Source organism: Camelus dromedarius, chromosome 8 (genome assembly GCF_036321535.1).
Source record: "Camelus dromedarius isolate mCamDro1 chromosome 8, mCamDro1.pat, whole genome shotgun sequence".
Classification (NCBI taxonomy): domain Eukaryota; kingdom Metazoa; phylum Chordata; class Mammalia; order Artiodactyla; family Camelidae; genus Camelus; species Camelus dromedarius.
In genome coordinates this window covers 18,707,200-18,730,519 of record NC_087443.1, presented here as the reverse complement: position 1 = coordinate 18,730,519, position 23,320 = coordinate 18,707,200, and the positions used below count along the sequence as shown (strand labels likewise).

The following is a 23,320-nucleotide window of genomic DNA, read 5'->3' as shown; positions in this document are numbered from 1 at the left end:
TAAAAGCCACATATGAAAAGCCCATGGTTAACATCATACTCAATGTTAAAAGACTAAAAACTTTTCCTCTACGATCAGGAATGAGACAAGGATGCCTGCTTTTGCCACTACTGTTCAACAAGAGAGAAAAAGAAAAGACATCCAAATTGGAAAGAAGTAAAATTATGTGTATTCACAGATGACATGATTTTATATGTAGAATACCTTGGAGATCCTACCAGAAAAACTTATTTGAACTAATAAATTCAGCAAAGGTACAGGATACAAAATCAATACTCAAAAATCAGCTGCATTTCTATACACTAACAATGAATAATTCACAAAGGAAGCAGTGTGGTAACAACATAAAGACAAATGTTTGGACCAATCAATTGTAATAGAGAACCCAGAAATAAACCCTCGCATATATGGTCAAGTGATTTTTGACGAGAGTGCAAGACCGTTCAATGGGGAAAGGACAATCTTTTCAAAAACCAGGGTTGGTAAATTGGGGTATCTACATACAGAAGAAGTTAGACCCTTAACTTACACCATATACAAAAGTTAACTTAAAGACCTATCTAAACATAAGCTATAAAACAGTTAAGAAGAAAACGTAGGAGGAAAAGCTTCATGACATTGGTTTTGGCAATTATTCTTGAAAATGACACCAAAAGCACAGGCAACAAAACTAAAAATAGATAAACTGAACTACATCAAAATTAAACACTGCATCAAAGGACACAGTCGACAGAGTGTAAAGGCAACCCCTGTGGAATGGGAGAAAACATTTGCAAATCACATATCTGATAAGGGATTAATATTCTGAATATACAAAGAACTCCTATAACTCATCAACATCAACAGACAAATAATCTTATTAGAATGGGCAAAGGACTTGAATAGATGTTTCTCTGAAGAAGATATATAAATGGCTAATAAGCGTATGAAAAGATACGCAACATTACTAATTAGGGAAATGCAACTCAGATCTATAATGAAACATCACCTCACACACATCAGGATAGCTACTGAAAAAAGGCTCTGGCATGGATATGGAGAAATTGGAACCCTTGTGCACTTTTGGTGGAAATGTAAAGTGGTGCAGCCTCTATAGAAAACAGTATGACATTTCCTCAGAAAATTAAAGATGTAATTACCATAAAATCCAGCAACTCAATTTCTGAGCATATAATTTGAAAGAATTGAAAGCAAGGTCTTGAAGAGATATTTGGACACCTGTATTCATAACATGGTGGCTAAAAGGTGGAGGCAACGCAATTGACCATTGACAGATAAATGGATAAAATAGGGTATATACATACAGTAGAATTTTATTCAGTCTGCTTAAAAAGGAATGAAATTCTGACACGTGCTAGAACATGGGTGAACCTTGAAGACATTATGCTAAGTGAAATAAACCAGTAATAGGGAGAAAAATTCTGTTTGATTCCACTTAATATTGCAGTATCTAGAGTAGTCAAATTCATAGGGAAAAAATAGAATGGTGGTTGCTAGGCACTGGAGAGACAGAGAAATGGGGAGTTATTGTTTAATGTGTATAGAATTGCATCTTTGCAAGGTGAGAAAGTTCTGGAGATTGGTTGCATGACAACATAGATATTAACATTACTGAACTAAACACTTAAAAATAGTTAAGGTGGTGAATTTTATGTTATATGTATTTTACCCCAATTAAAATTTGAAAAATAAAAGAATGTTGAGAGCCAACATTATTGTCTTGTTTGTAATCTTAGGGAGGAAGCCTTCAGTCTTTCATTATTAAGTATAATGTTGGCCTGTAGTTTTTTGGTTTGTTTTTTTTTTTTTTGTATGTTGTTTATCATGTTGAGGAAGTTCCCTTCTATTATTTTCATGTGTTTATTGGCCATTGGTGTATCTTCTTTGGAGTAATGTCTATTCAGATCCTTTGCTCATTTTACAATTTTTTTACTATTTTTATAAGCATTTTTATGTGTTCTAGATATGTCTCATGAAATATACAATTTGCAAATGTTTCCTCCCATTCTGTAGCTATTCTTTTTTGATAGTATGCTTTGAAGCACAAAAGTTTTTAATTTTGATGAAATCACATCAACCTATTTTTTTGTTTTGTCACTAATTGTTTTGTTGTCATCTCTTACAAGGCTTTGCTTAATCCAAAGTCATGAAGATTTACTCCTGTATTTTATTATTACTTATATAGTTTTAGTTATTATATTTCGTCTGTGATCCATTTTGAGTTAATTTTTTGTGTATGCTGTGAGGAGAGGTCCTGCTTCATTTTTTTGTATGTGAATTTCCAGTTGTCCCAGCCTTATTTGTTGGAAAAACTATTATTTTTCCAGTCACCTGTCTTACACTCTTGAAAATTAGCTAACTATAAATGTAAAGGTGTATTTCTGGGTTTTCTGTTTTATTCCATTGACTGGCCTGTTCTTATGCCATTATCACATTGTTTGATTACTATAGCTTTGTACTAAGTTTTGATAATCAGTATAACTTTGTTCTTCCTTTTGGAGATTATTCTGGGTATCCTATGTCCCATGTAATGTACGTTAGAGTCAGTTTGTAGTTGGTCCAAAAAGTCAGCTGGGATTTTAGTAGGGATTGCCTTAAGTCTGTAGATCAAATGGAGAGTATTGATATCCTAACAATTTTAAATCTTCTGGTTCATGAACACAGGATGTTGTTCCAATTATTTAGGTCTTTGATTTCTTTAAAAAACACTTTGTAGCCTCAGTATAAATTTTGCATTTATTTTGTTGAATTTATTCCTAAGTATTTTGCCTATTTTGTCATATTGTGAATGAGTTTTCTAAATTTTGTTTTTGGAATGTTCATTTACAGTGTAGAAAAATGCAGTTGATTTTTGTATATTGTTCTTGTTCTTAGGATTTTCTGTATGCAAGGTCATGTCATCTGTGAATAGAGATAGTTTTATTTCTTCCTTTCCAAGATGAATGTCTTTTCTTTTTCTTTTTGTTACCTAATTGCCCTGCCTAGAACCTTCACTACAATATTGAGTAGAAGTTAGAAGATGGGACATCTTGTCTTGTTTCTAACCTTACTATGAAACCATTGATTCTTTTATCAGTAGAAGTGATGTTAGTTATAGGTTTTTTGTAGATGCACTTCATCAGGCTGAGGAAAGACTCTTCTATTTGTAGTTTTTGAGTGTTTTTTTTTAATCAGCAAAGGTGTTAGATTTTGTCAAATACTTGTTCTTTGTCATGTTTGAATTCTGTTGATCTTGTTGAGTTTCAGCTGTTAGTCCAACCTTGCTTTCCTGGAATAAATCCCACTTAGTCATGGTGAATATCATTTTTATCAGTTGGTAGATTTTGTTTGCTAGTATTTTGTTGAGAATTCTTGAGTCTGTTTTCATAAAGAATATTGGTATGTAGTTTTCTATTCTTGTGATATCTTTGTCTTTTTTCCCCCTAGAATAATGCTAGCCTCATAGAATGAGTTGGGGAAGAACTTATGAAGAATTAGTAGTTTTTCTTATTTAAATGTTTGGTGGAATTAACCAGTGATGCCGTCTGGGCCTGGGCTTCTCTTTGTGGGAGGTTTTAAAATGTCTAACTCAGTCTAGTTTATTCAGATTTTCTATTTCTTTATAGTCATTTTTGGTAGTTTGTGTTTCTGTAGGAATCTTCCTCTTTTATTTTAGTTATCTAATTTCTTGGCATAAAATTCTTCCTAATATTCCCTTATAATTCTTTATATTTCTGTAAGGTTGGTAGTACTCATTCTTTTATTCCTAATTTTAGTAATTTGAGTTGTTTTTCTTTTTTTACTTGGTAAAACTGGTTAAAGGTTTGTTGATTTTTTAAAAAAATCTTTTTAAAGAACCAACTTTTGGTTTTGTTGATTATTCTCTATCAACTTTTATTTCTTATTTCATTAACATTCCCTGTAATCTTTCCCTTTGTTTGCTTTAGTTGTAGTTCGCTCTTCTCTTACCAGTGATTTGTTGTGAAAGTAATTTATTTGAGATTATTTTTCTTCCTTATTTTTATCAGCATTTACAGCTGTAAATATTTCTCTAAACACTGTTTTAACTGCATTGTATAAGTTTGGTGTTTTGAGTCTTCATTTTTATTCATTTCAAGTAAATTTTCTAATTTTCCTTGTGAGTTCTTTAACCCATTGGTTATTTTTAGATTTTATTGTTTAATTTCCACAAATGTGTGAATTTCTCTACTTTGTTATTGATATCTAATTTAACTTTATTATTGTTTGAAATTATACTTTGTATGATTTCAGTCCTTTCAAATTTATTGAAGCTTGTTTTATGGTCTCTACCTTGCAGGCTGTCCTGGAGGGAGTCCATGTGGGCTTGAGGAGTGTGTATATTCTGTCGTTGTTGGGCTTAGTGTCCTACAGAGGTCTACTATGTCAGATTGGTTTATAGTGTTGTTCAAGTCTTTTGCTGGTCTTTTACTGAGTTGTTCTGTTCATTATTGAATATGAATATTGAAGTCTGCTGATATTGTTTAATTCTCTGGTTTTTCACTCAGTTCTGTCAGTTTTTGCTTTATGTAATTTTTGGCTCTCTTATGAGATGCATATCTATTTATAACTGTTATATCTTCATGATGTATATAATAAACATCCCTCCTTATCTCTAGTATCATTTTCTTAAGTCTATTTTATCTCATATTGGTATAATCATTCCAGCTTCCTTATGGTTGCTGTTTTTGCAGTTCGTCTTTTCTCTCCTTCTAACTAATCCTATTTGTCATTTTGAATCTGAAGTGTTTCCTCTAGATGGTGTACAGTTGCTTTTTGTGTTTTTATGCAGTGTGACAACTCTTCCTTTTGATTGTATTGTTAATATTTAATGCCATTAAATGGTTTGATTTGTCTGCTACTTCAGTTTTTGTTTTCTGTATATCTTATGCCTTTTTTTTCTGTTTCTTTTACTGTTTTGTTTTTCAGTAAGTGAATTTTTAAAAATTACTTTCTTATTGTTTGATCTGGTTTGCAATATACTGTTTTTTTCCTTAGCAGAATCTACTTCAAGTTCATATTAATTCCAGTAAGATATAAAATTATTCTTCCTGTGTCCCTCTATTCCCACTTCCCTTTCTTTGCTAATATTGTTCTACATATTACGTCTGTATATGTTACAAACCAAACAGTACATTGCTGCAGTTATTACTTTTTGTCTTTTACAGAAGTGAAAGAAAGGAGAGCATGTACATATTTATTGTTTGTTATTTTAAAGTTATTTACTATTTATTGTTCCCTTTATTTGTTTCTGTGGATTTGAGTTGCCATCTGATATCAGTTCCTTTTGCCAGTACAGCTTTGTCCCCACCCACCTCTTTTGTTTGTTATTGTCAAATATATTTCATTTCTCCATGTTATGGTCCAACATGCAATTATGTATATCTGTATGTATATGTGTGTGTGTGTGTGTATATGTTTTTATATAATTCATTTTAAAATCATTAAGAGAAGGAAGGAGAAGAAATACATATGCAAATACAGTCTTTTATAGTTTTATAATTAGTTGTAAGGGTATTTTTTGTTTTTTTTATGTGGTTTCTAATTATTTTTTGGTATTAATTGCTTTCAACCTGAAGAACTTTTCTTTAATATGTCTTTTAAGGTTATCTGCTAGGAGTGAATTCTTTGAGTTTTTGTTTTTTGGAGAATATCTTCATTTTACCTTTATTCGTCAAGATAGGTTTGCTGGATATAATATTCTTGGTTGACATTCTTTTTCTTTCAGTTCTCTAAATATGTCCTCCCTCAGTGTTTTGGCCTCCGTTGTTTCTGACAAGAAGTCAGCTGTTAATCTTTTGGGGTTTCCTTTGTACATGATGTGTTATTTTTCTCTTGTTGCTTTTAGTATTTCTCTTTTTCAGCATGTTAATTTGATGAGTCTGGGTGTGGATCCCTGTGCTTTTTTCCTACTACAATTTAATTTAGCTTCCTGGGTGTGTAGATTAACATTTCTATAAAATTTGGACGTTTTCAGCCATTATTTTTCTGAATATTTTTTTCTCTGTCTTTCTCTCCTTTCCCTCTCATACTCCCATTGTGGCCCACTTAATCACATTCCACATTTCTGTAAGGCTCCATTTAGGGTTTTAATTCTTTTTGGTGTTTGTTCTTCAGATTGCATAGTTTCTTATGATCTATCTCCTAGTTTATTGACTCTTTCCTCTGCCAGCTCAAATCTACTCTGAGTCCCTGTAATGAATTTTTCATTCCAGTTATTGTACTTTTCAGTTCCACATTCTCAATGCTCAGTTTTTACAATTTTTAATCTCTTTATTGCTGTTTTCTATTGGATAAGATACTGTCATCATATCTTCCTTTGCCTCTTTAAGTATGGCTTCTTTTAGTTCTATGAACATATTTATAATAGCTACTTTTGAAGCCTGTGTGTACTGAGTATGATATCTGGGCCCTCTCAAGGGCAGTTTCTATTACCTGCCTTTTTTTCCTGCATACAGGTCATACTTTTCTGTTTCTCTGCATATCTTTTAATTTTCTGTTCAATAGTGTGCATTTTAGATAGTGCTTTTTAGCAACTCTGAAGTGTAATTCTTTTGCCCCACCTCACCCCCTTGGGGGTGATGGGTTTTGTTTGTTTAGTGACTTAGCTGGACTATATCGTAAAATCTGTTTTCCGCACAATGTGCAGCCTCTGATGTTGCTTCTCGGGGGAAGCCTTTGGTGTGCACACTCTAAAGCTGGGATGACTTTTCCGGCAGTGCTCTATTTGACTGCCTCTTTCCCTTTTCAATTCATTAAGCCTTCTTGTCTCTGTTGATTCCACGCTCAGTTTTTAGTGTTTATTAACTGCTGGCTGATTGCTGTGCTATTTTGGATAATTTTGTGAAGAGTAAAATGCTCCACTGTCTGATCCAGGGAAATTCAGATCCCGTTGCTGTAGGAGTCTTTGAAGCCAGTACTTGAGGTTTCTTCTGACCTCAGGAGCACCTACTTAGCTGTCTCTATGCCCGGTTTTCTGTGGTACACTTTCTGTGGCTGTTGTATGGCTTAGCCTGTTGCTCTCCTGGAGCTACCAGCCTCCTGATTTCTTACCAGTAAGACACCATTGTTCTTGACAGTATCCGTACACTTGAACTTCTCCATCCTCTGCTCCAAATCATCTCAGTTTCTTTGGAGATAGCTTGGGAGCTTTGATCTTTTGGCCTGCCTGTCCACCTTTGCTAACTCTAAGCCTGTGCTCCAGCACTGGAGGCAGGTACAGTAGCCCGCATCTTTTGAAGTAAAATACCTGCTTTAAGGGCAGTGGTCTGTGGTTTTCTCGGCTTGTGGTCTCAGTGTGGGACCTCCACCTTATCAGCATGTTAGGTTGTGTGCAGTTGGAGCCCCCTTATGCTCAATCTGCCATGCGTGTTGCAGAGCTTCTGCCCTGCTGGTGGGCACTGTGCAGAAGAAGAAAGCCCAGACCTACCTCTAAGTCACTTCTGCCTGGAACATGGCTTCTAAAATAGGGCTGAGACAGTGGGATGTATAATGCTTGAGACCTGCCCCTCTCTGTGAGATGCTGTTCTGTTCTTCTGGGAGCTAGGGGGGAAAGGGAGCCATTTTCTCATGGCTGCATGGCTTAGAGGGCTTCTGTCAACCTGGGGAGGGATTGGATTGTGGATCAGATGCCACAGATTCTGACTAGTCTTGCCTAGATTTAGTAGATACTCTTGAATAAATGTTTCTCCACTTGCTGTATGCCCTTAGGGCACTTTTTGATATCTTAGGAATTAAGTGTGCCATTTTGCTATTTGTTTTCTGTTTTTTCCTCTCCCACCCACACACGCCACCCTCTCTTTCTTCTCTTTCTCCTGCCATAAAACACTTTAAGAATTCCTTTTTGTTTTATCTCCAGTGTTAATGACTGTGTCTTTTTGTATAGCTTTTTTAGTGCTTGCGTATCTTTGGAAGTTTTCATCGTTTCATAGTTTTTATATCTTATATGTCTAACTTTTGAACAGTTGGAAAACAGTTATAGTAGTATTTTGATGTCCTTTTCTGCTGATTCTAACATGTGCTAGTTTTAATTGACTATTCTCATTATAGGTTGTATGTTATTCCTTCTTTGTATCTCTGGTGTAAGTCTTTCCTACTGCATACCAAAGTGCAGTGCTTGTCTCAGAGCAAAACACTTGTATGATTGAATTGCTACCTGAACTATCACTTTTTCAAAAATGGAATAATAGCTTTTACTTAGTAGAATGACTGACAGTCAGACGACAGTTAATCTGACCTGAGTATGCAGACATTTTCTCTAAATTGAATGAATGAGCCGGTCTTTCACTTCAAGGAAAGCAAGTAACAGTTTTTGTTGCCAGTGATAAAATTTGAGGTTTCTAAGTAGAAATTCAGATTTTAGAAAACATTTATGCATATTTTTAGTAATTAAAACTCTTCTGATGCAATTGATGGTCATATTAATGAGTGTGAGGTTTTGGGGTTTGTTTTTTTCTTTGAGATTGCATAATGAAATGTATCAATCTTGCAGATTTGCATAATTCAGTGAGCCAGTAATTTCTAAATGGCCAAGATGTGATGTTATAAAGTCATGCATGGTGAAGAGATCGTTTCAAAGAAAGATGGGGCAGTTGATTTTAATGGAGTATTAAAAGTTCATTAATATCATTTCAGAGTCTAAATCCCAGGTAATTGTAGTTTCTGTGTAGTACAAAAAAAAATCTACAAGTATCATGAATTATTAACTTACAGATTCCTTTTTCTAACTGTATAACTGTTTAAAGCCAAATCTTTTTTCACTTCAATCAAAACAACATATCAGAGGTTGAACGCATAAGCATATGTGAGAATCCAGCTGTCTTCTATTAATTAGACAATAACAAGATTTACAAAAATGTAAAACCAGGCTACTCTGCTCACTTTTTTTGTGGTTGGAAAAATAGTTGTTTTTTATAAAAACATTTATTTTAACTGGGTTCATAATTCTAAATGAATTAAAAGATTCATATTTCTTAAATTATCCATTTTAATTTCTAATATGATAAATATCAATATATACAACCCATATAAACAAAAGGTGTTGGGAGCCCTCAGTAATTCTTTACATCGTAAAGGAGTCCTGAGACCAAAAAGTTCGAGACTTCTGCTGTATACTTTTTCTCCTCACAGTCCCAAGGTGACTGCCATACCTCCTGGCATGGCATCTGTATTCCAGGGTGAATGAGGGCAGGAGGAATTGCTGGAGAAAGGAGCAGCAGCTAAATCAGGGAAGGAAAATGTTTTCCCAGAAAAAGTCAAGCTTAATATTTTTAGAGAGAACTTTCTTTTATATTTACCCTTAACTGCAAAGTAGTTGTGAGAACTTATAGTTGGGTGCACTGCTGCTTAGAACAAAGTTGGAGTCAGTGGGGATGAATATTGGGTAGACAGTTAGCAATGTCTGTTACATATAGGTTTTGTTTGTTTTGTTTGTTTGATGACTGGTCCTGGTTAGAGTTTCAGGAAATCTCCCACGTGAAGTTCTGTTGTTTGACTCCTTTATACAGTATCCCAGAAACTTGCTTAGACATCTCACTTCATTGTCTTCTTGTTAATTCTTGACTTCTTCCAGGACATGTTTCGTCTCGGTAGACTCTACCCCTAAGGTACATTCTATTGGAGCCACATGTAGACTTGCAAAACATCATTGACAGGACTGACTAAATTGTGAAATGGCCCATGTTTTTCAAATTGGCTTCTTGTTACCTTTGTGATTTGGTAACTTCTTACATTAACATGACTTCCTTTCTCACACCCTCAGACTCAGTTTTTCCCAATCTACTTATCAGTTTCCTGACTAATTTATTTGTATTTACTCAATTGTGAGCTCACTGCCATCTTTTATACAGAAATTTACTTTTTCAATAGTGATGATTTGCTTTTTAAAAAATGATTCATAGCCTTTATGGATTATTCTGACTCAGGATTTGGAATCAGACTTGCATCTTTGCATCAGATGTGGCCTTGGGACCAGCAGTGTGAGAGTCACCTGGAGCTTATTAGAAACGCAGAATCTCAACCCACCTCACCCTGCATTTTAGCAAGATCCCTAAATGATTCAAGTGCATCAAGTTTCAGAAGCACTGGTCTAAGGGAGACACAAATGAGAAGGGGGCATGGAGCTGTGTTCTGAGACACTCTCATGTTCAGTGTAGACCAAAATAGCCCACAAAGAGACAGAGAGATGAGAGTCAGCCACGGAGGCATGTGGTGTAACCGTGTGACCTCTCCTGCTGCCCTCTCTGAGGAGGAGGTGCAGTGAGGCGCTCACCTCTCCCAGGGTTAGAAGGTGGTGGGACCCACCAAGCAGTGATTGAACGTATTCGAGACTGCATGGAAACAGTCTGTCAGGGTTTTTCTCACTTGGGCATTGAAGCTTAGTTCCAGCTTGAACTGGAATGGAACTCGTTTTTTCTTTGTTATGCCTCATTCCAGTTCTTTTTTTTTCACATTTCTCCTAGAAACATCTATTTTTTTTATTTTTTTATTTTTTCATTCCAGTTCTTGACTTTGATGTTTGGTAAACTTTTCCTCCTCCTTATTCAGAAACATGACATTCTGACTCTAGAGAGAATGGTGTCATCTGCCTACCCAGATGCAGTTTATATATATGTTTTTTTTTATGTTATTCTTCAACTTTTTTCTCATTGTATGTTCCTCGTCGAAACACTATTTCAAACAGTTCTGTTTTAACATTATCATTGGCACAGGTCTAGGAGTTAGATTTATTTTTGTCTGTACTCTGTGTCTAATTTAGTTGTTTGCATATGGTATTGCATAGTAAATAAGCATGGAATGAGCGAGTAACTGATTTGAATGAATCGTGGGATTTGCTTCCTTTCAGTAAGTCCAAAAAAATGTAGCAAAGTTTAAGAAAAAAACAAAAACGGAAACATGGTCTGTCAGAACTGAATTGTTAGTTTCCTCCCAAGTAGGAGAGAAGCCTAACTATCGACAGGTTTCAGGCCGTAAAACATCTGTATCTTCTAGGGCTGGTTATTTGATTTTACCATGTGAAATACTGAATTGTTCTAACAAGGAAAACAGAATAAAGGCTTACATCATTACATTTATTTCAAAAGTTCATAAGGTAAAAAGCAACTTTTAGATCTCAGTCTGGATTTATAATGTAACTAGTTTAACAGCTAGGCCTCTACCCACCCCAGCATCCATTCTCTATGGAATAATGAATGTCAGAGAGTCTAGGGGTATGAATTATTGCCTCTCGTAGTACCTCAGAACTTCCTTGTAGATTTCCAGATGGTGTTAAGCTGGCCATTTCTTATGAGGTAGTAGTAGTGATTTGATAGTGGTTATAATTGGTTTTCTGTACAAATAATCCAGAGCATATGGTATCTTTGTTTTAATTTAGTAGGCTAAATTAAAATTTAGTAGTAAATCGTCAGCAGATGAGCCTTTAAGGCTGGATTCACAGCAGTGCCTAGTGTTTGTCCCTAGTGTGTTCCTGACTCATGAATGAAACTTGAATGATTGTAGATTTACCTTTTCTGTGGACAAAGGGTCTCTCATTTCCCAGTGAGTGAAGAATATGATTGAATGCACTTCCTAAATAAATCTGATCTTTTAGAAACTGCCTTTGCTGATGTATTGCTAGCACTTTGAGCATAATTTATAATTTTATTATTTTCTTTTACAACTATCTAATTGGCGAGTTTAAGTCAAGAAACATTCCATGAGACTAAACACTTAATAACAATGTATTGTATTACGTTTAATAGACTTGAACTTCTGTTTCTACTCCGATTTAGAAAGTAAGGGAGTAAGTAATAAAATTATCCTCCAAATTATACAAGTACATTGCTATAAGGACAAAGAAGATAACATTGCCAAAACAAGTGCTGACTGACAGGCCACTTGGGAGATCTGGAAACATTTTGTCATCATCATTTTAGTGATACTGAGTGTTCAAAACCAGGTGTACAGAGGTCAAGGCAGTCTGTGATTTGGTGGATTGAGGGGAAGGAAAAAAGTTAAAACTTTATTGATGGCCACCTTTCTTTAAGGAGAGCCTTGATGGAATGGAATCAACTCTTACTCAAAGGAGTTTTTAAATGATCCACCAGCTCCTTCATACTTCCTTCCGATTGACCGAAGAATTTTACCTGCTAATTACATCTCAGCTTTCTCTGATCTTTCCCCATGGTTATTGCATGACATGGGAACTGAATAGAGACTAGATAATTTAAAAAATACAAATAAGACCAACTCTTCCATTTGTAATAGTTTTTTTACTCATTTGATTTAGAACAAGGTTGAGTGGATTCAGGGTGTCAGCAGGTTTGGTTTTTCCTGAGGGCCCCTCTCCTTAATGTGTAGATGGCCATCTTCTCCCTGTATCATCTCTCTGTGTTATATCTGTGTCCTGATTTCGTCTTCTCATAAAGGCACTTTGTATTGGATTAGGGCCCAGTCTGCTGGCCTCATTTTAACATAATTACCTCTTTTGGGACTCCCATCTCTAAATATAGTCACATTCTGAGTAATGGGAGTTAGGGCTTCAACATATGAATTGGAGGTGGGGGAACACGTTCAGACCATAACAGTTATGTATCATGGAAGGTTAACTTAAAAGCAAAAAGACCAGGTAGGAAGTTATTCAAGAATTCCAAGTAAGAAATGAAGAGAACCTAACCTAAGGCATTGTCAGTAGAAATGGAGATGGAATTTGAGATTGGGAGACATTAGAGAGGACGAATTTCATGCAAGACTTTATGATTTGAGTGTGAGAAGGAGGAACAGGCTTGAGGGAGTAGGTGTGGGTCCTCTGCTGAGTACATACCACTTTGCAGCCAAACGACCTGGGTGGAGTCAATGGTCCCATTTCCTACTTCCCCATCCCACAGCGTCTCCTTACAGCATGTACTGACTACATCATATGTAACTGAACACGCAGCTTCTCGCCTCTGAGCCACCACTTGAATTTTTCTTAAGACACTCATTACCCTCTTATTTTTATAGTTAATTCCAAATCCCTGTTCTTTTCTTGTTAATAAGTTCCTTTAGGGCGAGGACTGTTGTTTTACTCATCCCTGCCAGAGTCTCCAGTATCTAATAGCTGGCCCTGGCTCTGTACATAATAGTTTGTGCTCAGCAAGTTCTCTTTGGGGGAATGTTTTGTTAGTAGGATTGTTATGATCAATTACTTGTTTGCTTAATATAATCAAAGCTTGATACTTAACACCTTTTTGGTTTTCTTGCAGAATGAGAAGACTTTGGGACATTCCATGAGTCATTCAAGTAATATTTCTAAGGTAGAGTGCCATTGAAATATGCTATTTTTGTAGCTTGGGGTTTTTGTATTCTTATACCTGAAATGTGTTTTACACTCTTTTCTTTTAAAGACATAAAGTTCTTAGTACATTTCTTTAACCTGCTCTGGGACCATACAGCAAGGTATATGGCAGTTATATTTTTCTAGTGAGGCAATTCCGAGTGTGTGTTGTGGGGAGTGACTAATAGGAGAAAACCCCATTCTTTCCAATAGAAATAATTTACTTTCAGGTTAAGGAAATCTCGGAGAGTCACCAGAGCATCTGTCACCTAAGTTAGAGCAGTAACAAAACGCCAGCTCTGGTGACTTAAATAATTATGGATTTATGTTTTTGTGGTGACAGGAGGTCTGGTGGTAGATGATTCAGGGCTGATGCAGTTGTTCACAGCGTTGGGGGGACCCAGGCTCTCTCTGTCTTCTTTGTGCCACCTTCCTTAGCACATTGTCATCTTCGTGTTTGGCACTTGTGGTCTTAAGGTGGGGAGCTTAGACCTCCAAGCACCATGGCCATGGCCTTGGCAGGAATAAGAAGAATGATGAAGGATGGAGGAGTCTGTCAGCTGAGAGTGACCGTTTTCAGTACGAAGGCAAAAGCGTTCCCAGAAGCCCCACCCAGCTGCCTGACCTCTGCTTACATCTCACTGGCCGCAACTGGATCACAAAGCCACCGCCTGCTGGAAGGTGGCTAGGAAAAGGAGGCCGGGGGTGAATCGGTCAACCCGTAGCACATGATACACCTGTGGTGTAGTCATTTATTTGCGTAGCCTGCCAGGAGCGTGGCAGTCGCCAGGGGTGACAAGAGCCAGAGATGGTGTCTCCCATGCCGTGAGCTTGCTCCCAGGCACTGCTCACCTCTCAGCCCAGACACAGGCTCTGGCCAACCCCTGGTCCACGAAGGTATGTCTGTGAAGGTTCCTTGCAGGGATGAACCTTCTCCCCATGTCTGTGTCAGATCCTGACAGCAAGATCTGAACAATGTGACAAAACTTGTCCTACTGTCTCTGGCCTCCTGATTCCTCTAAAATAGACTGTTACTTTGTATGCCATTTTAATTTACAAACTACACAGATGTTTTATTCCTATCACTCTGTATTTTATTTTTGAATTAAAGTAGAATCTAGAAAATCCTTTAAGACATTAATCAATCTGTTCTTAGGCATACTTGTGATCCAGTCATGTCATGTCTACTACTGAATTTTGCAAAGTCCATGATGTTCAGTGTGCCTGAAGTCCATTTACAGAGTGCTTCTTGGTTCACAGCTGACATGACCTTCCCCCAGACTAGTCATACAAGCCAAGGGCTTTGCCCACCTCATATAAACACCTTTCACTGAATACTCTATCCTGTTCCAACCTCCTTTTCTTTTCTTTTGCTGTTCCCTCGTCCAGGAATGCTCTAGCCATAGAACTGCGTAGTGGTAGATCATTATCGTCTAAGTAAAATGACCAGTTTTGCCCCACCTTGCTCTCCTTTTTGAAGGAGCTGTCCAACTTTTAAGCATAGAGAAAACTGAGAAGGTGTAGATCCAGATGGCCTGTCTGGTTAGGTTGAATTAAACATTTTAAACACATGGAGTAGCACTCATTTGCCCTCATGGCTAGGAATGGTTCTGAAGGATGTCGTCATCCTATGCTTCAAATGTGTGTCTGTTTGTCTACAGTTTTAGTAAGATTTTGTTTGAAGAAAAGTTTCCTCCTATAGTTAAAAAAGTCTGTAAACCACTGGCTCACAATGTCTGAAGGAACATTTTCTGGGCTTGGCGCAGGTCTGGGATGTGGCCTTCTTAGTTGCTCTGTGATGGTTTGGGGATTATATGGACAAGGATTTACCAGCCATGTGACTTTGAGGAAGGACATTTCTCTGAGCTTTAATTTCTTAATAAGTAAAATTAGGGTAATAATACAACCTTCAGGCTTGTGAGTCTTAGAGATAATGTTTGCAAGGAGTCGTGGGGCAGCTCCCTCCCTGCAGTGAGTCAGTGCACTGACTCTTGTCAGACTTAGTCAGACCCTGGAGATCTTAGGTTGATTGTGCCAGGACAGTCCTTGATGATAGCTGTTATTATTTCATTACTGACTGAAGACAGAACTACAGGCATACTTCGTTTTACTGCACTTTGCAGATACTGCATTTTTTATACATTGAAGGTTTGCAGCAGTCTTGCATCAGGCAAGTCTATTGGTGCCATTTTTCCAACAACATTTGCTCACTTTGTGTCACATTTTAGTAATTCTTGCAACATTTCAAACTTTTTCATTAGTATTCTGTTCGTTATGGTGCTCTGTCATCAGTGGTCTTTGATGTTACTGGTACAGCTTGCTGAAGGCTCAGATGATGATTACCATTTTTTAGCAATAAAGTTTTTTAATCAAAGTAGGTACTTTTTTTTAGTCATAATGTTATTGTGCAGTTAATAGACTACAGTGCAGTGTAAACATAACTTTTATATGCACTGCGAAACCAAAAAATTCATGTGACTTGTTTTATTGCAGTATTCGCTTTGTCACAGTGGTATAGAACTGAACCTACAATATTTCTGAGGTCCGCCTGTATATGCTTTAAAATAAATATCATCTGAGGGTGAAAATTAAGAAGTCTAATCAAAACTCTGGCTTTTTCCTCTTTTCCTTCTTGCACACATTTTTACTGAGTGTTCTCTGTGCCAGACACTGAGCAAGGTGCAGGCATAAAATGATGAGCAAAGCAAACATGGCCACTGACGTGGAGCTTTCTTACAGGCAGGGCTGCGATTTCCTTCAAAGGAAGTTTTAGCACCACAATTTAATGCTCTTAGGAACAGGGGGACTGTGAAAGCCTCCAAGCTTTCTGCCACAGAGCAGGAAGATTTGAGCCTCTTCCTTCCATTTCCACAGCAGGCGTTCTGCACACTTAACTAGGATCAAAGGAAAATCTCAGGGGTCAGGAGTCCTGTTTGCGCACATAACTTAACTTCCCAGAGATCCCAGCAGCATGAAATTTCATTGCAAAATGTAAGCCTCTGGAAGTATGTTAGGCATGGACCAGTTACAACAGGGTTGAAGGTGAGAGGGCAGGACTGCTGCAAAAGATAACTTTGTTTTTAAGAACGCAGTTCTTTATCGTGGTATTTATAAAATGAATCTGTTGTTTGAGGCCCTTTTAGGCTATGACGTGTAAAGCTCTATCTTCAGTGTAGCAAACATACCTTGAGCAGGTGCTTCATACCCTTGAGCTAGAAGATATAAAGAAAGGTCAGACCGTGGACATGTTTATGCAGCATGAAATCTCTGTTGTCTCTGTCAAGAGGCTTTTCCTGCCAACGCAGCCTCCAGCTGGGTTTCAGGCTAGTTTGTGTGTACGTTAGTCAGTCACCTCAGTCTGTGTTATGTGCCTGTTAAAAAACTATTAAAAAATGTTCGCCCAAACTCTTCCTGTTGCCCATCACTGGTCCTGATTCTGCCTCTTGTGAACTAGAGCTCTGACAGACAAAGGGGTCTGGGGACAGTCTGTGGTGTAGAGAGAAGGGACGGGGTGGAGGCGGAGTCTCTGCTGTAGGAGTGATGGGCAGCCTCTGGCTGTCAGGTGGCCATCACTCCCCGACTTGGAGCATGGGCTGGTAGCGGGTATGCAGTGAGGTACTGACCCGGCCTTAGAGTGGACTCAAGTGATCACGGAGGCTGCTCGTGGAAGGCCCTCTGTGTCGGGGTGAGGTGATGTGACTTCTTGTTGGTAGTATTGGTCCTCCACTGTCCCCAGCCTGCAGGCTGTCTCATCACTCAGCATGAAGTATTCTCAACTGTAACATAAAAGGAGGCCCAGTGCAGTGTTCATGAGTATTGTGTCCAGTGCTTAACTGTGTGCTAGAGGAGTAAGCAGACCTCCGGGAACTCCCTGCAGACAGCGTTATTATGAAGGTAAAAGACAAGGGCTAAGGTCCAGAACTATGAGGGACCAAAGTTAGAAGGGCTGCTCAGGGAAGCTGTGGATGAGGAGGGAGCACTTAAAGCAGGACATAAAAGGTGAAAAGGAGCTGGCCCAGATGAGATTAAACTGTAGTGATGGAAAATCCAGTACTTGAGGTAGAGATGAAAGGCAGATGTTTGCAACCTTAGTCACTGGGAGTGATGGCTGTCATGGCCACCCAAGTGCAGGGCGCCTGTAAATGCTGGGCTGTGTTGGCTGGGGCCATTCCAGCAAGAACCAGTGTACTCTGACTTAAAACCCGTTAGAGGAAGATTGGAATTCCCTGAGAAGGCTTGACCTCACTCTGTCCAGCTGGGATTTTTTTAGATACAAGGAATTGGCATAGGCCTGGCTCACCGTAGGGGCTGAGCTCTCTAGAGCCTCTGCCGATGCCTCTCAGAGGAGACTTCACGCAGGAAGGGGCAGCACACAGACGTGGTGTTAGTGTACCCTGAGGAAAGCATTCTCATTTCAACCCTGGGAGTTAGATTTGGTCCAGGTGACACAACTTCTTGAGCAAGTTCATGATTGGCACACTTACCCCAGGGAGATGCCAGTGGCAAGCTAGACATCATCACAAAGCCTGGAGCAGGTGTCCTCCTCCCTGCAGCCAGGTAAGCGCAGTAGGCTCCAGCAACCGCTGAAGGCTGGTTTGGTACTTGGCAGAATATTTTAGAGCTCTGCATAATTTTATTCAGATAGCATGAGCATCATATGGCTCTGCTTAAATCAAATATTCCTCAGTAGAAGCCAGATTGGACATATTTAATGAGCACTTAAAATTACTGCTATTCTGTTGTTTGGCAAGCAAATCCCAATGAATTTGAGCATTAACTCCCCTAGATCTCTTGAATATTTTCTAGTAAAGTTGCCATTAGAAGGAATGAGATACAGCAGAACGTCAGATGTAAATGCAGCCTTAGGTTGGAGGCTTCCGAGCCACACACCTTGGTGTGATTGTCAAGACCAGGGTTTGCTTCTCTCTGCTTCTGAATACAAAGTTGACCAGTGGCAGACTTAGTTACTCAGACTTAGGTGTAGAGAATAAGGCAAATGGGCCTTTCTTAATTTATACTGAACAAAACAACTATCCCAGAGACAAGGAACTTATTTTCATGCAGCAGAAACAAGGTGAATGAATTGGAGGAGTTGAATGGCATCGAGTGGTGGACAGCCTGCTTCACGCATGTAGTGAACACCACGTAGCCCCAGTGTACATCCTGATAGAGCTCCATGGTCAGTGTTTCGCCATTTGGCTCCTCTTTTGCAAAGTTTGACCATATTTTCATATATTTTTTTCTTCTGACTTGTTACAGTGTAGTTTTTGGCTAAAGCTTTAGCCTAGTAGTTTCCAAAGTTTGGTTCTGGGTCTCTTGGTGGGGAGAGGGGCAAGGTTAAAACCAGTTTCATGATAATACCACGACATTATTTGTCTTTGTTTCCCTCCTTCTCTCACAAGTGTAGAGCGGACTTTCCAGAGGCTGAGTGGCATCCAGGATGGCATCTTCCCTCTAACACGAATGGGATGTGTGCTGGTGGCCTGTGTTTTAAAATTTTTCTAATGTGTGGTCGATGTAACCCATGTAAACACAAGCTCTTTGGGGGCCTCAAGTTTTTTTAGAATGTAAAGGGGTCCTAAGGCCAAGTTTGAGAACCTCTGTTTTAGACTTACTAATAGAGACACAGTTACTCCAGAGTGTACTAGCTTTATTCATTCAACAAGTGTTCACTGAACACCCGCTGTGTGCCAGGCACTACGCTGGGCTAAACAGCAGCGGCTTCCAGGTGAACATACTGTGCCAGTAACATCTCTTTATAAACCTGACAGGTGCCCGGGAAGAAGTGAACAGGGTGCAAGGACAGTGAATAATAGGGGTGGTAGCCCTTTTTGAGGAGAAAGCTGAGGAGGGGCCCATGGTGCTGGGTGGGTGTGGGAGCATTGCTGGGGGGAGCAGGGGAGTCTGAATGCTGGGTGACCAACGCAGCATGGCAGAGCAGAGGGAGGCCGGGCTTGGCGCATTGGGGTTACATAGGGGGTTTCAAGCAGATCTTTTAGATTGTTGGGGGGGGGGTGCACGTGCTTAAAGAGATTATGGACGTCATTTGTCACCTAACTCACTTGGCTTTAGAGGAGGAACCTTAACATTAGTTTGGAGTCATCTTTCTTATCTCCCATGTTCCTGTCAGTAGCATTCTCCCAGGCTGTAGGTTCACTCGCCACATGAGTAGCCTGGGCAGAAACTCCTTTCGTCCCAAGTGAGTGGCCATTGGGAACCTCTGTTGGGATGGGGGCATTTCATCACAGAGACGCCTGCGGTTTTCCAGATCACCAAGCAGCAGTCGTCCACCTGGAAGCCTTCTTCGTGGTGGAGGTGTTCCTGGAATGGTGTATGTCGCATTTTTGTATCTCTGCTTTTATTTGGTCTTTGCAGCAGCCCTGTGGATTACTGACCTGATTTTTAAATGATTAAATTCCTGTTCCCAGAGGTATGCTCTCGGGAGGTGGTGTGCTTAGTGGAGTGGCCCCAGAACACACAAAGACTGAGGACTTTGGAGTCAAAAGTCAGTGCTTTTGCTACCACCTCAGAATTTTCTCAAAGGGGAACTATTGGAAATAAAAAGATATTTCGATTATATTTGTAAAGTTAAGTATTTAAAGGAGGCCTGTGATAAGGATCCTTTTGGGTGGTAAATAACTCAGAAACCCAGCCCTTTTACCATGTTATTTCTGGTAATCTGGGGTCTTTTTATACTTACACTTATAGTTTCTGGGAATGTGAAGCCATCTTTGCTCAGAAATCATTGCCTTCAACGTAATTTATGGAAAACAAGTTGTATTTGCAAGATCCCCAACAGGAACTTCAAGATCTGCTTTGGAAGATGAGCCCTGAGAAGTCCCTTCAGCTGTTTCCTTCCCTCTGGCAGTGCTATGATACATGCCCCTCGTTATGCTGGGGAGACGTTATTATTCATGTAATTCCAACTCTCTCTCAAAGGCCACCAAAGAAAAGAACTCAGTGTTAGCACTACTCAGTAGGCAATGCTGAGAATCATTTATAATGGAAATCATTTTAGAATTCAGTAGTTTCTATTGTTTACTCTCCTTCATGAATTCTGTATTGTATGTATTCTATATTTACTTTTTAATGGTCAGTTTTAATTAATCACTGTTGTGAAGGTTGGTTCTTGGCACAGCCCTTCATCAAGAGCCAACATGAGTCATTCAGAGCAGCTACAGAACTGGCCTCTCCTTTAATTGTGGATCATTTTTGAGGTTGAATACAACTGGGTATTTATTTTTAGAAATCAGAATGACTTATAACGAAGCATTTGTTTTCACAGAGGAACTTCTGTGCTAAGCAGAAAGTCTGCTGAAATGCAGCCTCAGCCTGTACACTGCAGAGTCCAAATGCCAAGTGCAACTGGTGGGCTTTATTACATGAGGTCAGGCCTGCTGAGCTGGCAGTAAGGAGCTGATCACTATCTCTTGGAATCTCTTGGTTTGGGAATGGGAGGGCAGTAGCGCTTAGTAACCTCCTAAGCAGGAAATAAAGGTAAGGTGGTCTGGTAAGCAGAATTTCTAAAGTGGCCCCCCAAAATGTCCCATCCTGATGCCCAGAACCTGTGACTATGATGAGGTATTGCTGCCAGGATCATTGTATGATGGAGTCACGTAAGCTCTTAAAAGTAGAGAGCTTTGGCAGGTGGCAGAGATTGGAAGTGAGAGTGGGCTTGAAGACGGGAGGCATGGATGGGGAGTGCAGGAGTGCCGGGCTGCCATCCAGCAAGGAAACGGGGACTCAGTCCTAAAGCTGCTAGGAGCTGCCTCCTGCCAACAGCCTGAGTGAACATGGAAGTGTGTTTTTCCCCAGAGCTGCACAAAGAAGGGAGACCCTGAGCACAGGGTCCCATCACGCTGTTCATCAGATGACACATGTGTGTAGTTTTGAGCCACTAAGTTTGTGGTAATTTGTTACCCGGTAGTAGAAATCTAATACGGGTGGCAAATGCTGTCTGTGTAGAGGAAAGACTTCTCTTGGGAGCTGTCAGAGCCCTTCACCTCTGAAATCCCTGTGCTGACAGTGTAACATGCTTTCTTGATTTAGCCATCTTCTTCTTTTATTTATTTCGATACTTTGAGCTGGGTTTTTTTTGTTTTTTGGTGTTTTTTTGGTTAGAAATACAGTAATGCAATGATTTTCAGTTTATGGTGACCATGATGTTTTGTAAGAAACAGTTTTTACATCAAAACTCACTACGTTGATACACACAACTGAAAGAAAAAATTCCCCCCAAAGACCTAATCATCATGTCAGATATACTCTGACATCTTCTATTTTATTTCATGTTTTAAACTGTAGGTCATGATCCATTAAAATCAGTTTCTTTACCAGTTTTCCCAGAATTGGAAAATCATTACAGTTGGTCATGCAGTTTTATTTTACTTCTTAAACTTCCGGTCACATGTTATTTTCAAAAATGAATTTGTGTTTAGGAAATACTTGTTCATGGTAAAAAGTGGTATAAGGTTGGGGACGTGTCATGAAAAGTCGGTGTCCCTGCTGCCCGGGTGCCTGCTCTCCTGTGTTTCAGGAAACCACTCTGGGGAGCCACTGACAGTCTGCACACGCCAGAGTGCATGGTGCGGCTCTCCCCCGCCTGCTCCCTCTGAATACCCATTACTGTCCACAAGCTTTCCCTCCTCCTAATGACTGCCCACGTTCCTTTCTGTCATACTGTATTGACTGAATCAGCTTCAAGCCCGTGGGCATTGAGGTCATGCCAGCCCTTTGCTCCCACAGATGATTTTGGATAAACCTCTTCTTGTGTATGTATGAGGATGAATTCCTGAAAGAAGACTTGCTAGGCCAAAGTGTATGTTCATTTGTAATTCTGAAAGAAATTGCCGAATTGCCATCCTAGGAGGGAGTTTTACCAGGTCACTTCCCCACTGGCGTATGTAAGCATGCCCGTTACCCCACACTTTTGCCAATATGGGTATTTGATTTTTTTTAAACTGTTTATCTGTTGTTGACGGTAGTATTTCTCATTGTGAGAGAGAAACATCTCATGTTTCAAGAGCCATCCATCTATCTGTACCACCTTGTCCATGTTTGATTAAGTCATTGATTTGATACACGGTAATTTGAGGGCATTTGTAAACATGAGCCCTCTTTGCATCTTGCCTTCTTATCCAGTCCTTCCTCAAGTTCCTCCTGGCTTAAAAGCAGTCAGACCCAACCAGACCATTTCTTGTGGCCCTACACCTGCTGATGAAAATCAGATGGGCAAATTTACTTTTGTCAGGGAGCAAAATGTTTTAAAAGTAGCTTTGCCGGTGAATGAAAAGAAGGCCCAGTGGGGTTTTGCAGTAGAGGAAGAGGAAGTGGCCGAGAGGGAGGTTGAGAAGTAATTCAGTGGAAGGAGCAAGGGAAGGAAATGAAGCAAACAGCAAGCAGAGGAAGGTTGGGGTTGGGGAAGTTACAGCTGGGGTCCTGCAGGCAGGAAGTCCCCTCCGGTGTAAAATTGGTAAGTTCCTGCCGGGCACTGAGAACCTGACTTGCTGAGTCTCTTGTGACGGCCTTTCCAATGGCAGTAAGTCCTCTTAAAAGAAAGCAGAGAAAGGGGGCGTGCCAACTTCTACAGGGATATATGGAAAGTTTTCTATTCCTTACATGTTTTTGGCAGCCTTGATAAAATCAATTTAAAACAATGAGTCTGCTAGGAAAACAAGTGAGTACAGCAAAACAAATTTGTCATTCCTGAGAAATAAAAGCAACTGGGATGTAGGCCTAGAGAGAATCCAGAGGTTTGTTTGGCATAATTGATTACAGCATCTTAAGAAGAGGGGATTTTTACAAAAATTTTTTTGTAATGAGATTGCTTTACATTCCTTTCATGACTGGAATGTCTCTTGTTTGAGAACCAACAAAGAACTTCAGGAACAAAGTGCTTAAGTTTTCTCCACGCATTTGAATTTTCTCTTTATGAACATTTACACCTTTTATGAGCAACTGTTGAGTCTGGTGCAGTCTGACCCCTGGGCAGGGGAGAGAGTGTTCTCTGGAGTTGTGTGGGGGCAGAGCCTC

General features: G+C 39.3%; 1 protein-coding gene across 5 annotated transcripts in view; it reads left to right on the top strand.

Annotated features, from left to right (window-relative positions):
* The window catches only part of MARCHF8 (membrane associated ring-CH-type finger 8), a 129,039-nt gene that overhangs the window by 93,421 nt on the left and 12,298 nt on the right, over window positions 1-23,320 (top strand). For all 5 annotated transcript variants that reach the window (XM_064487932.1, XM_010985293.3, XM_064487933.1 and 2 more), the window contains one exon: window positions 13,218-13,268. In XM_064487932.1, the coding sequence (XP_064344002.1) occupies window positions 13,218-13,268 (51 nt within the window). The remainder of the gene's footprint in view (window positions 1-13,217; window positions 13,269-23,320) is intronic.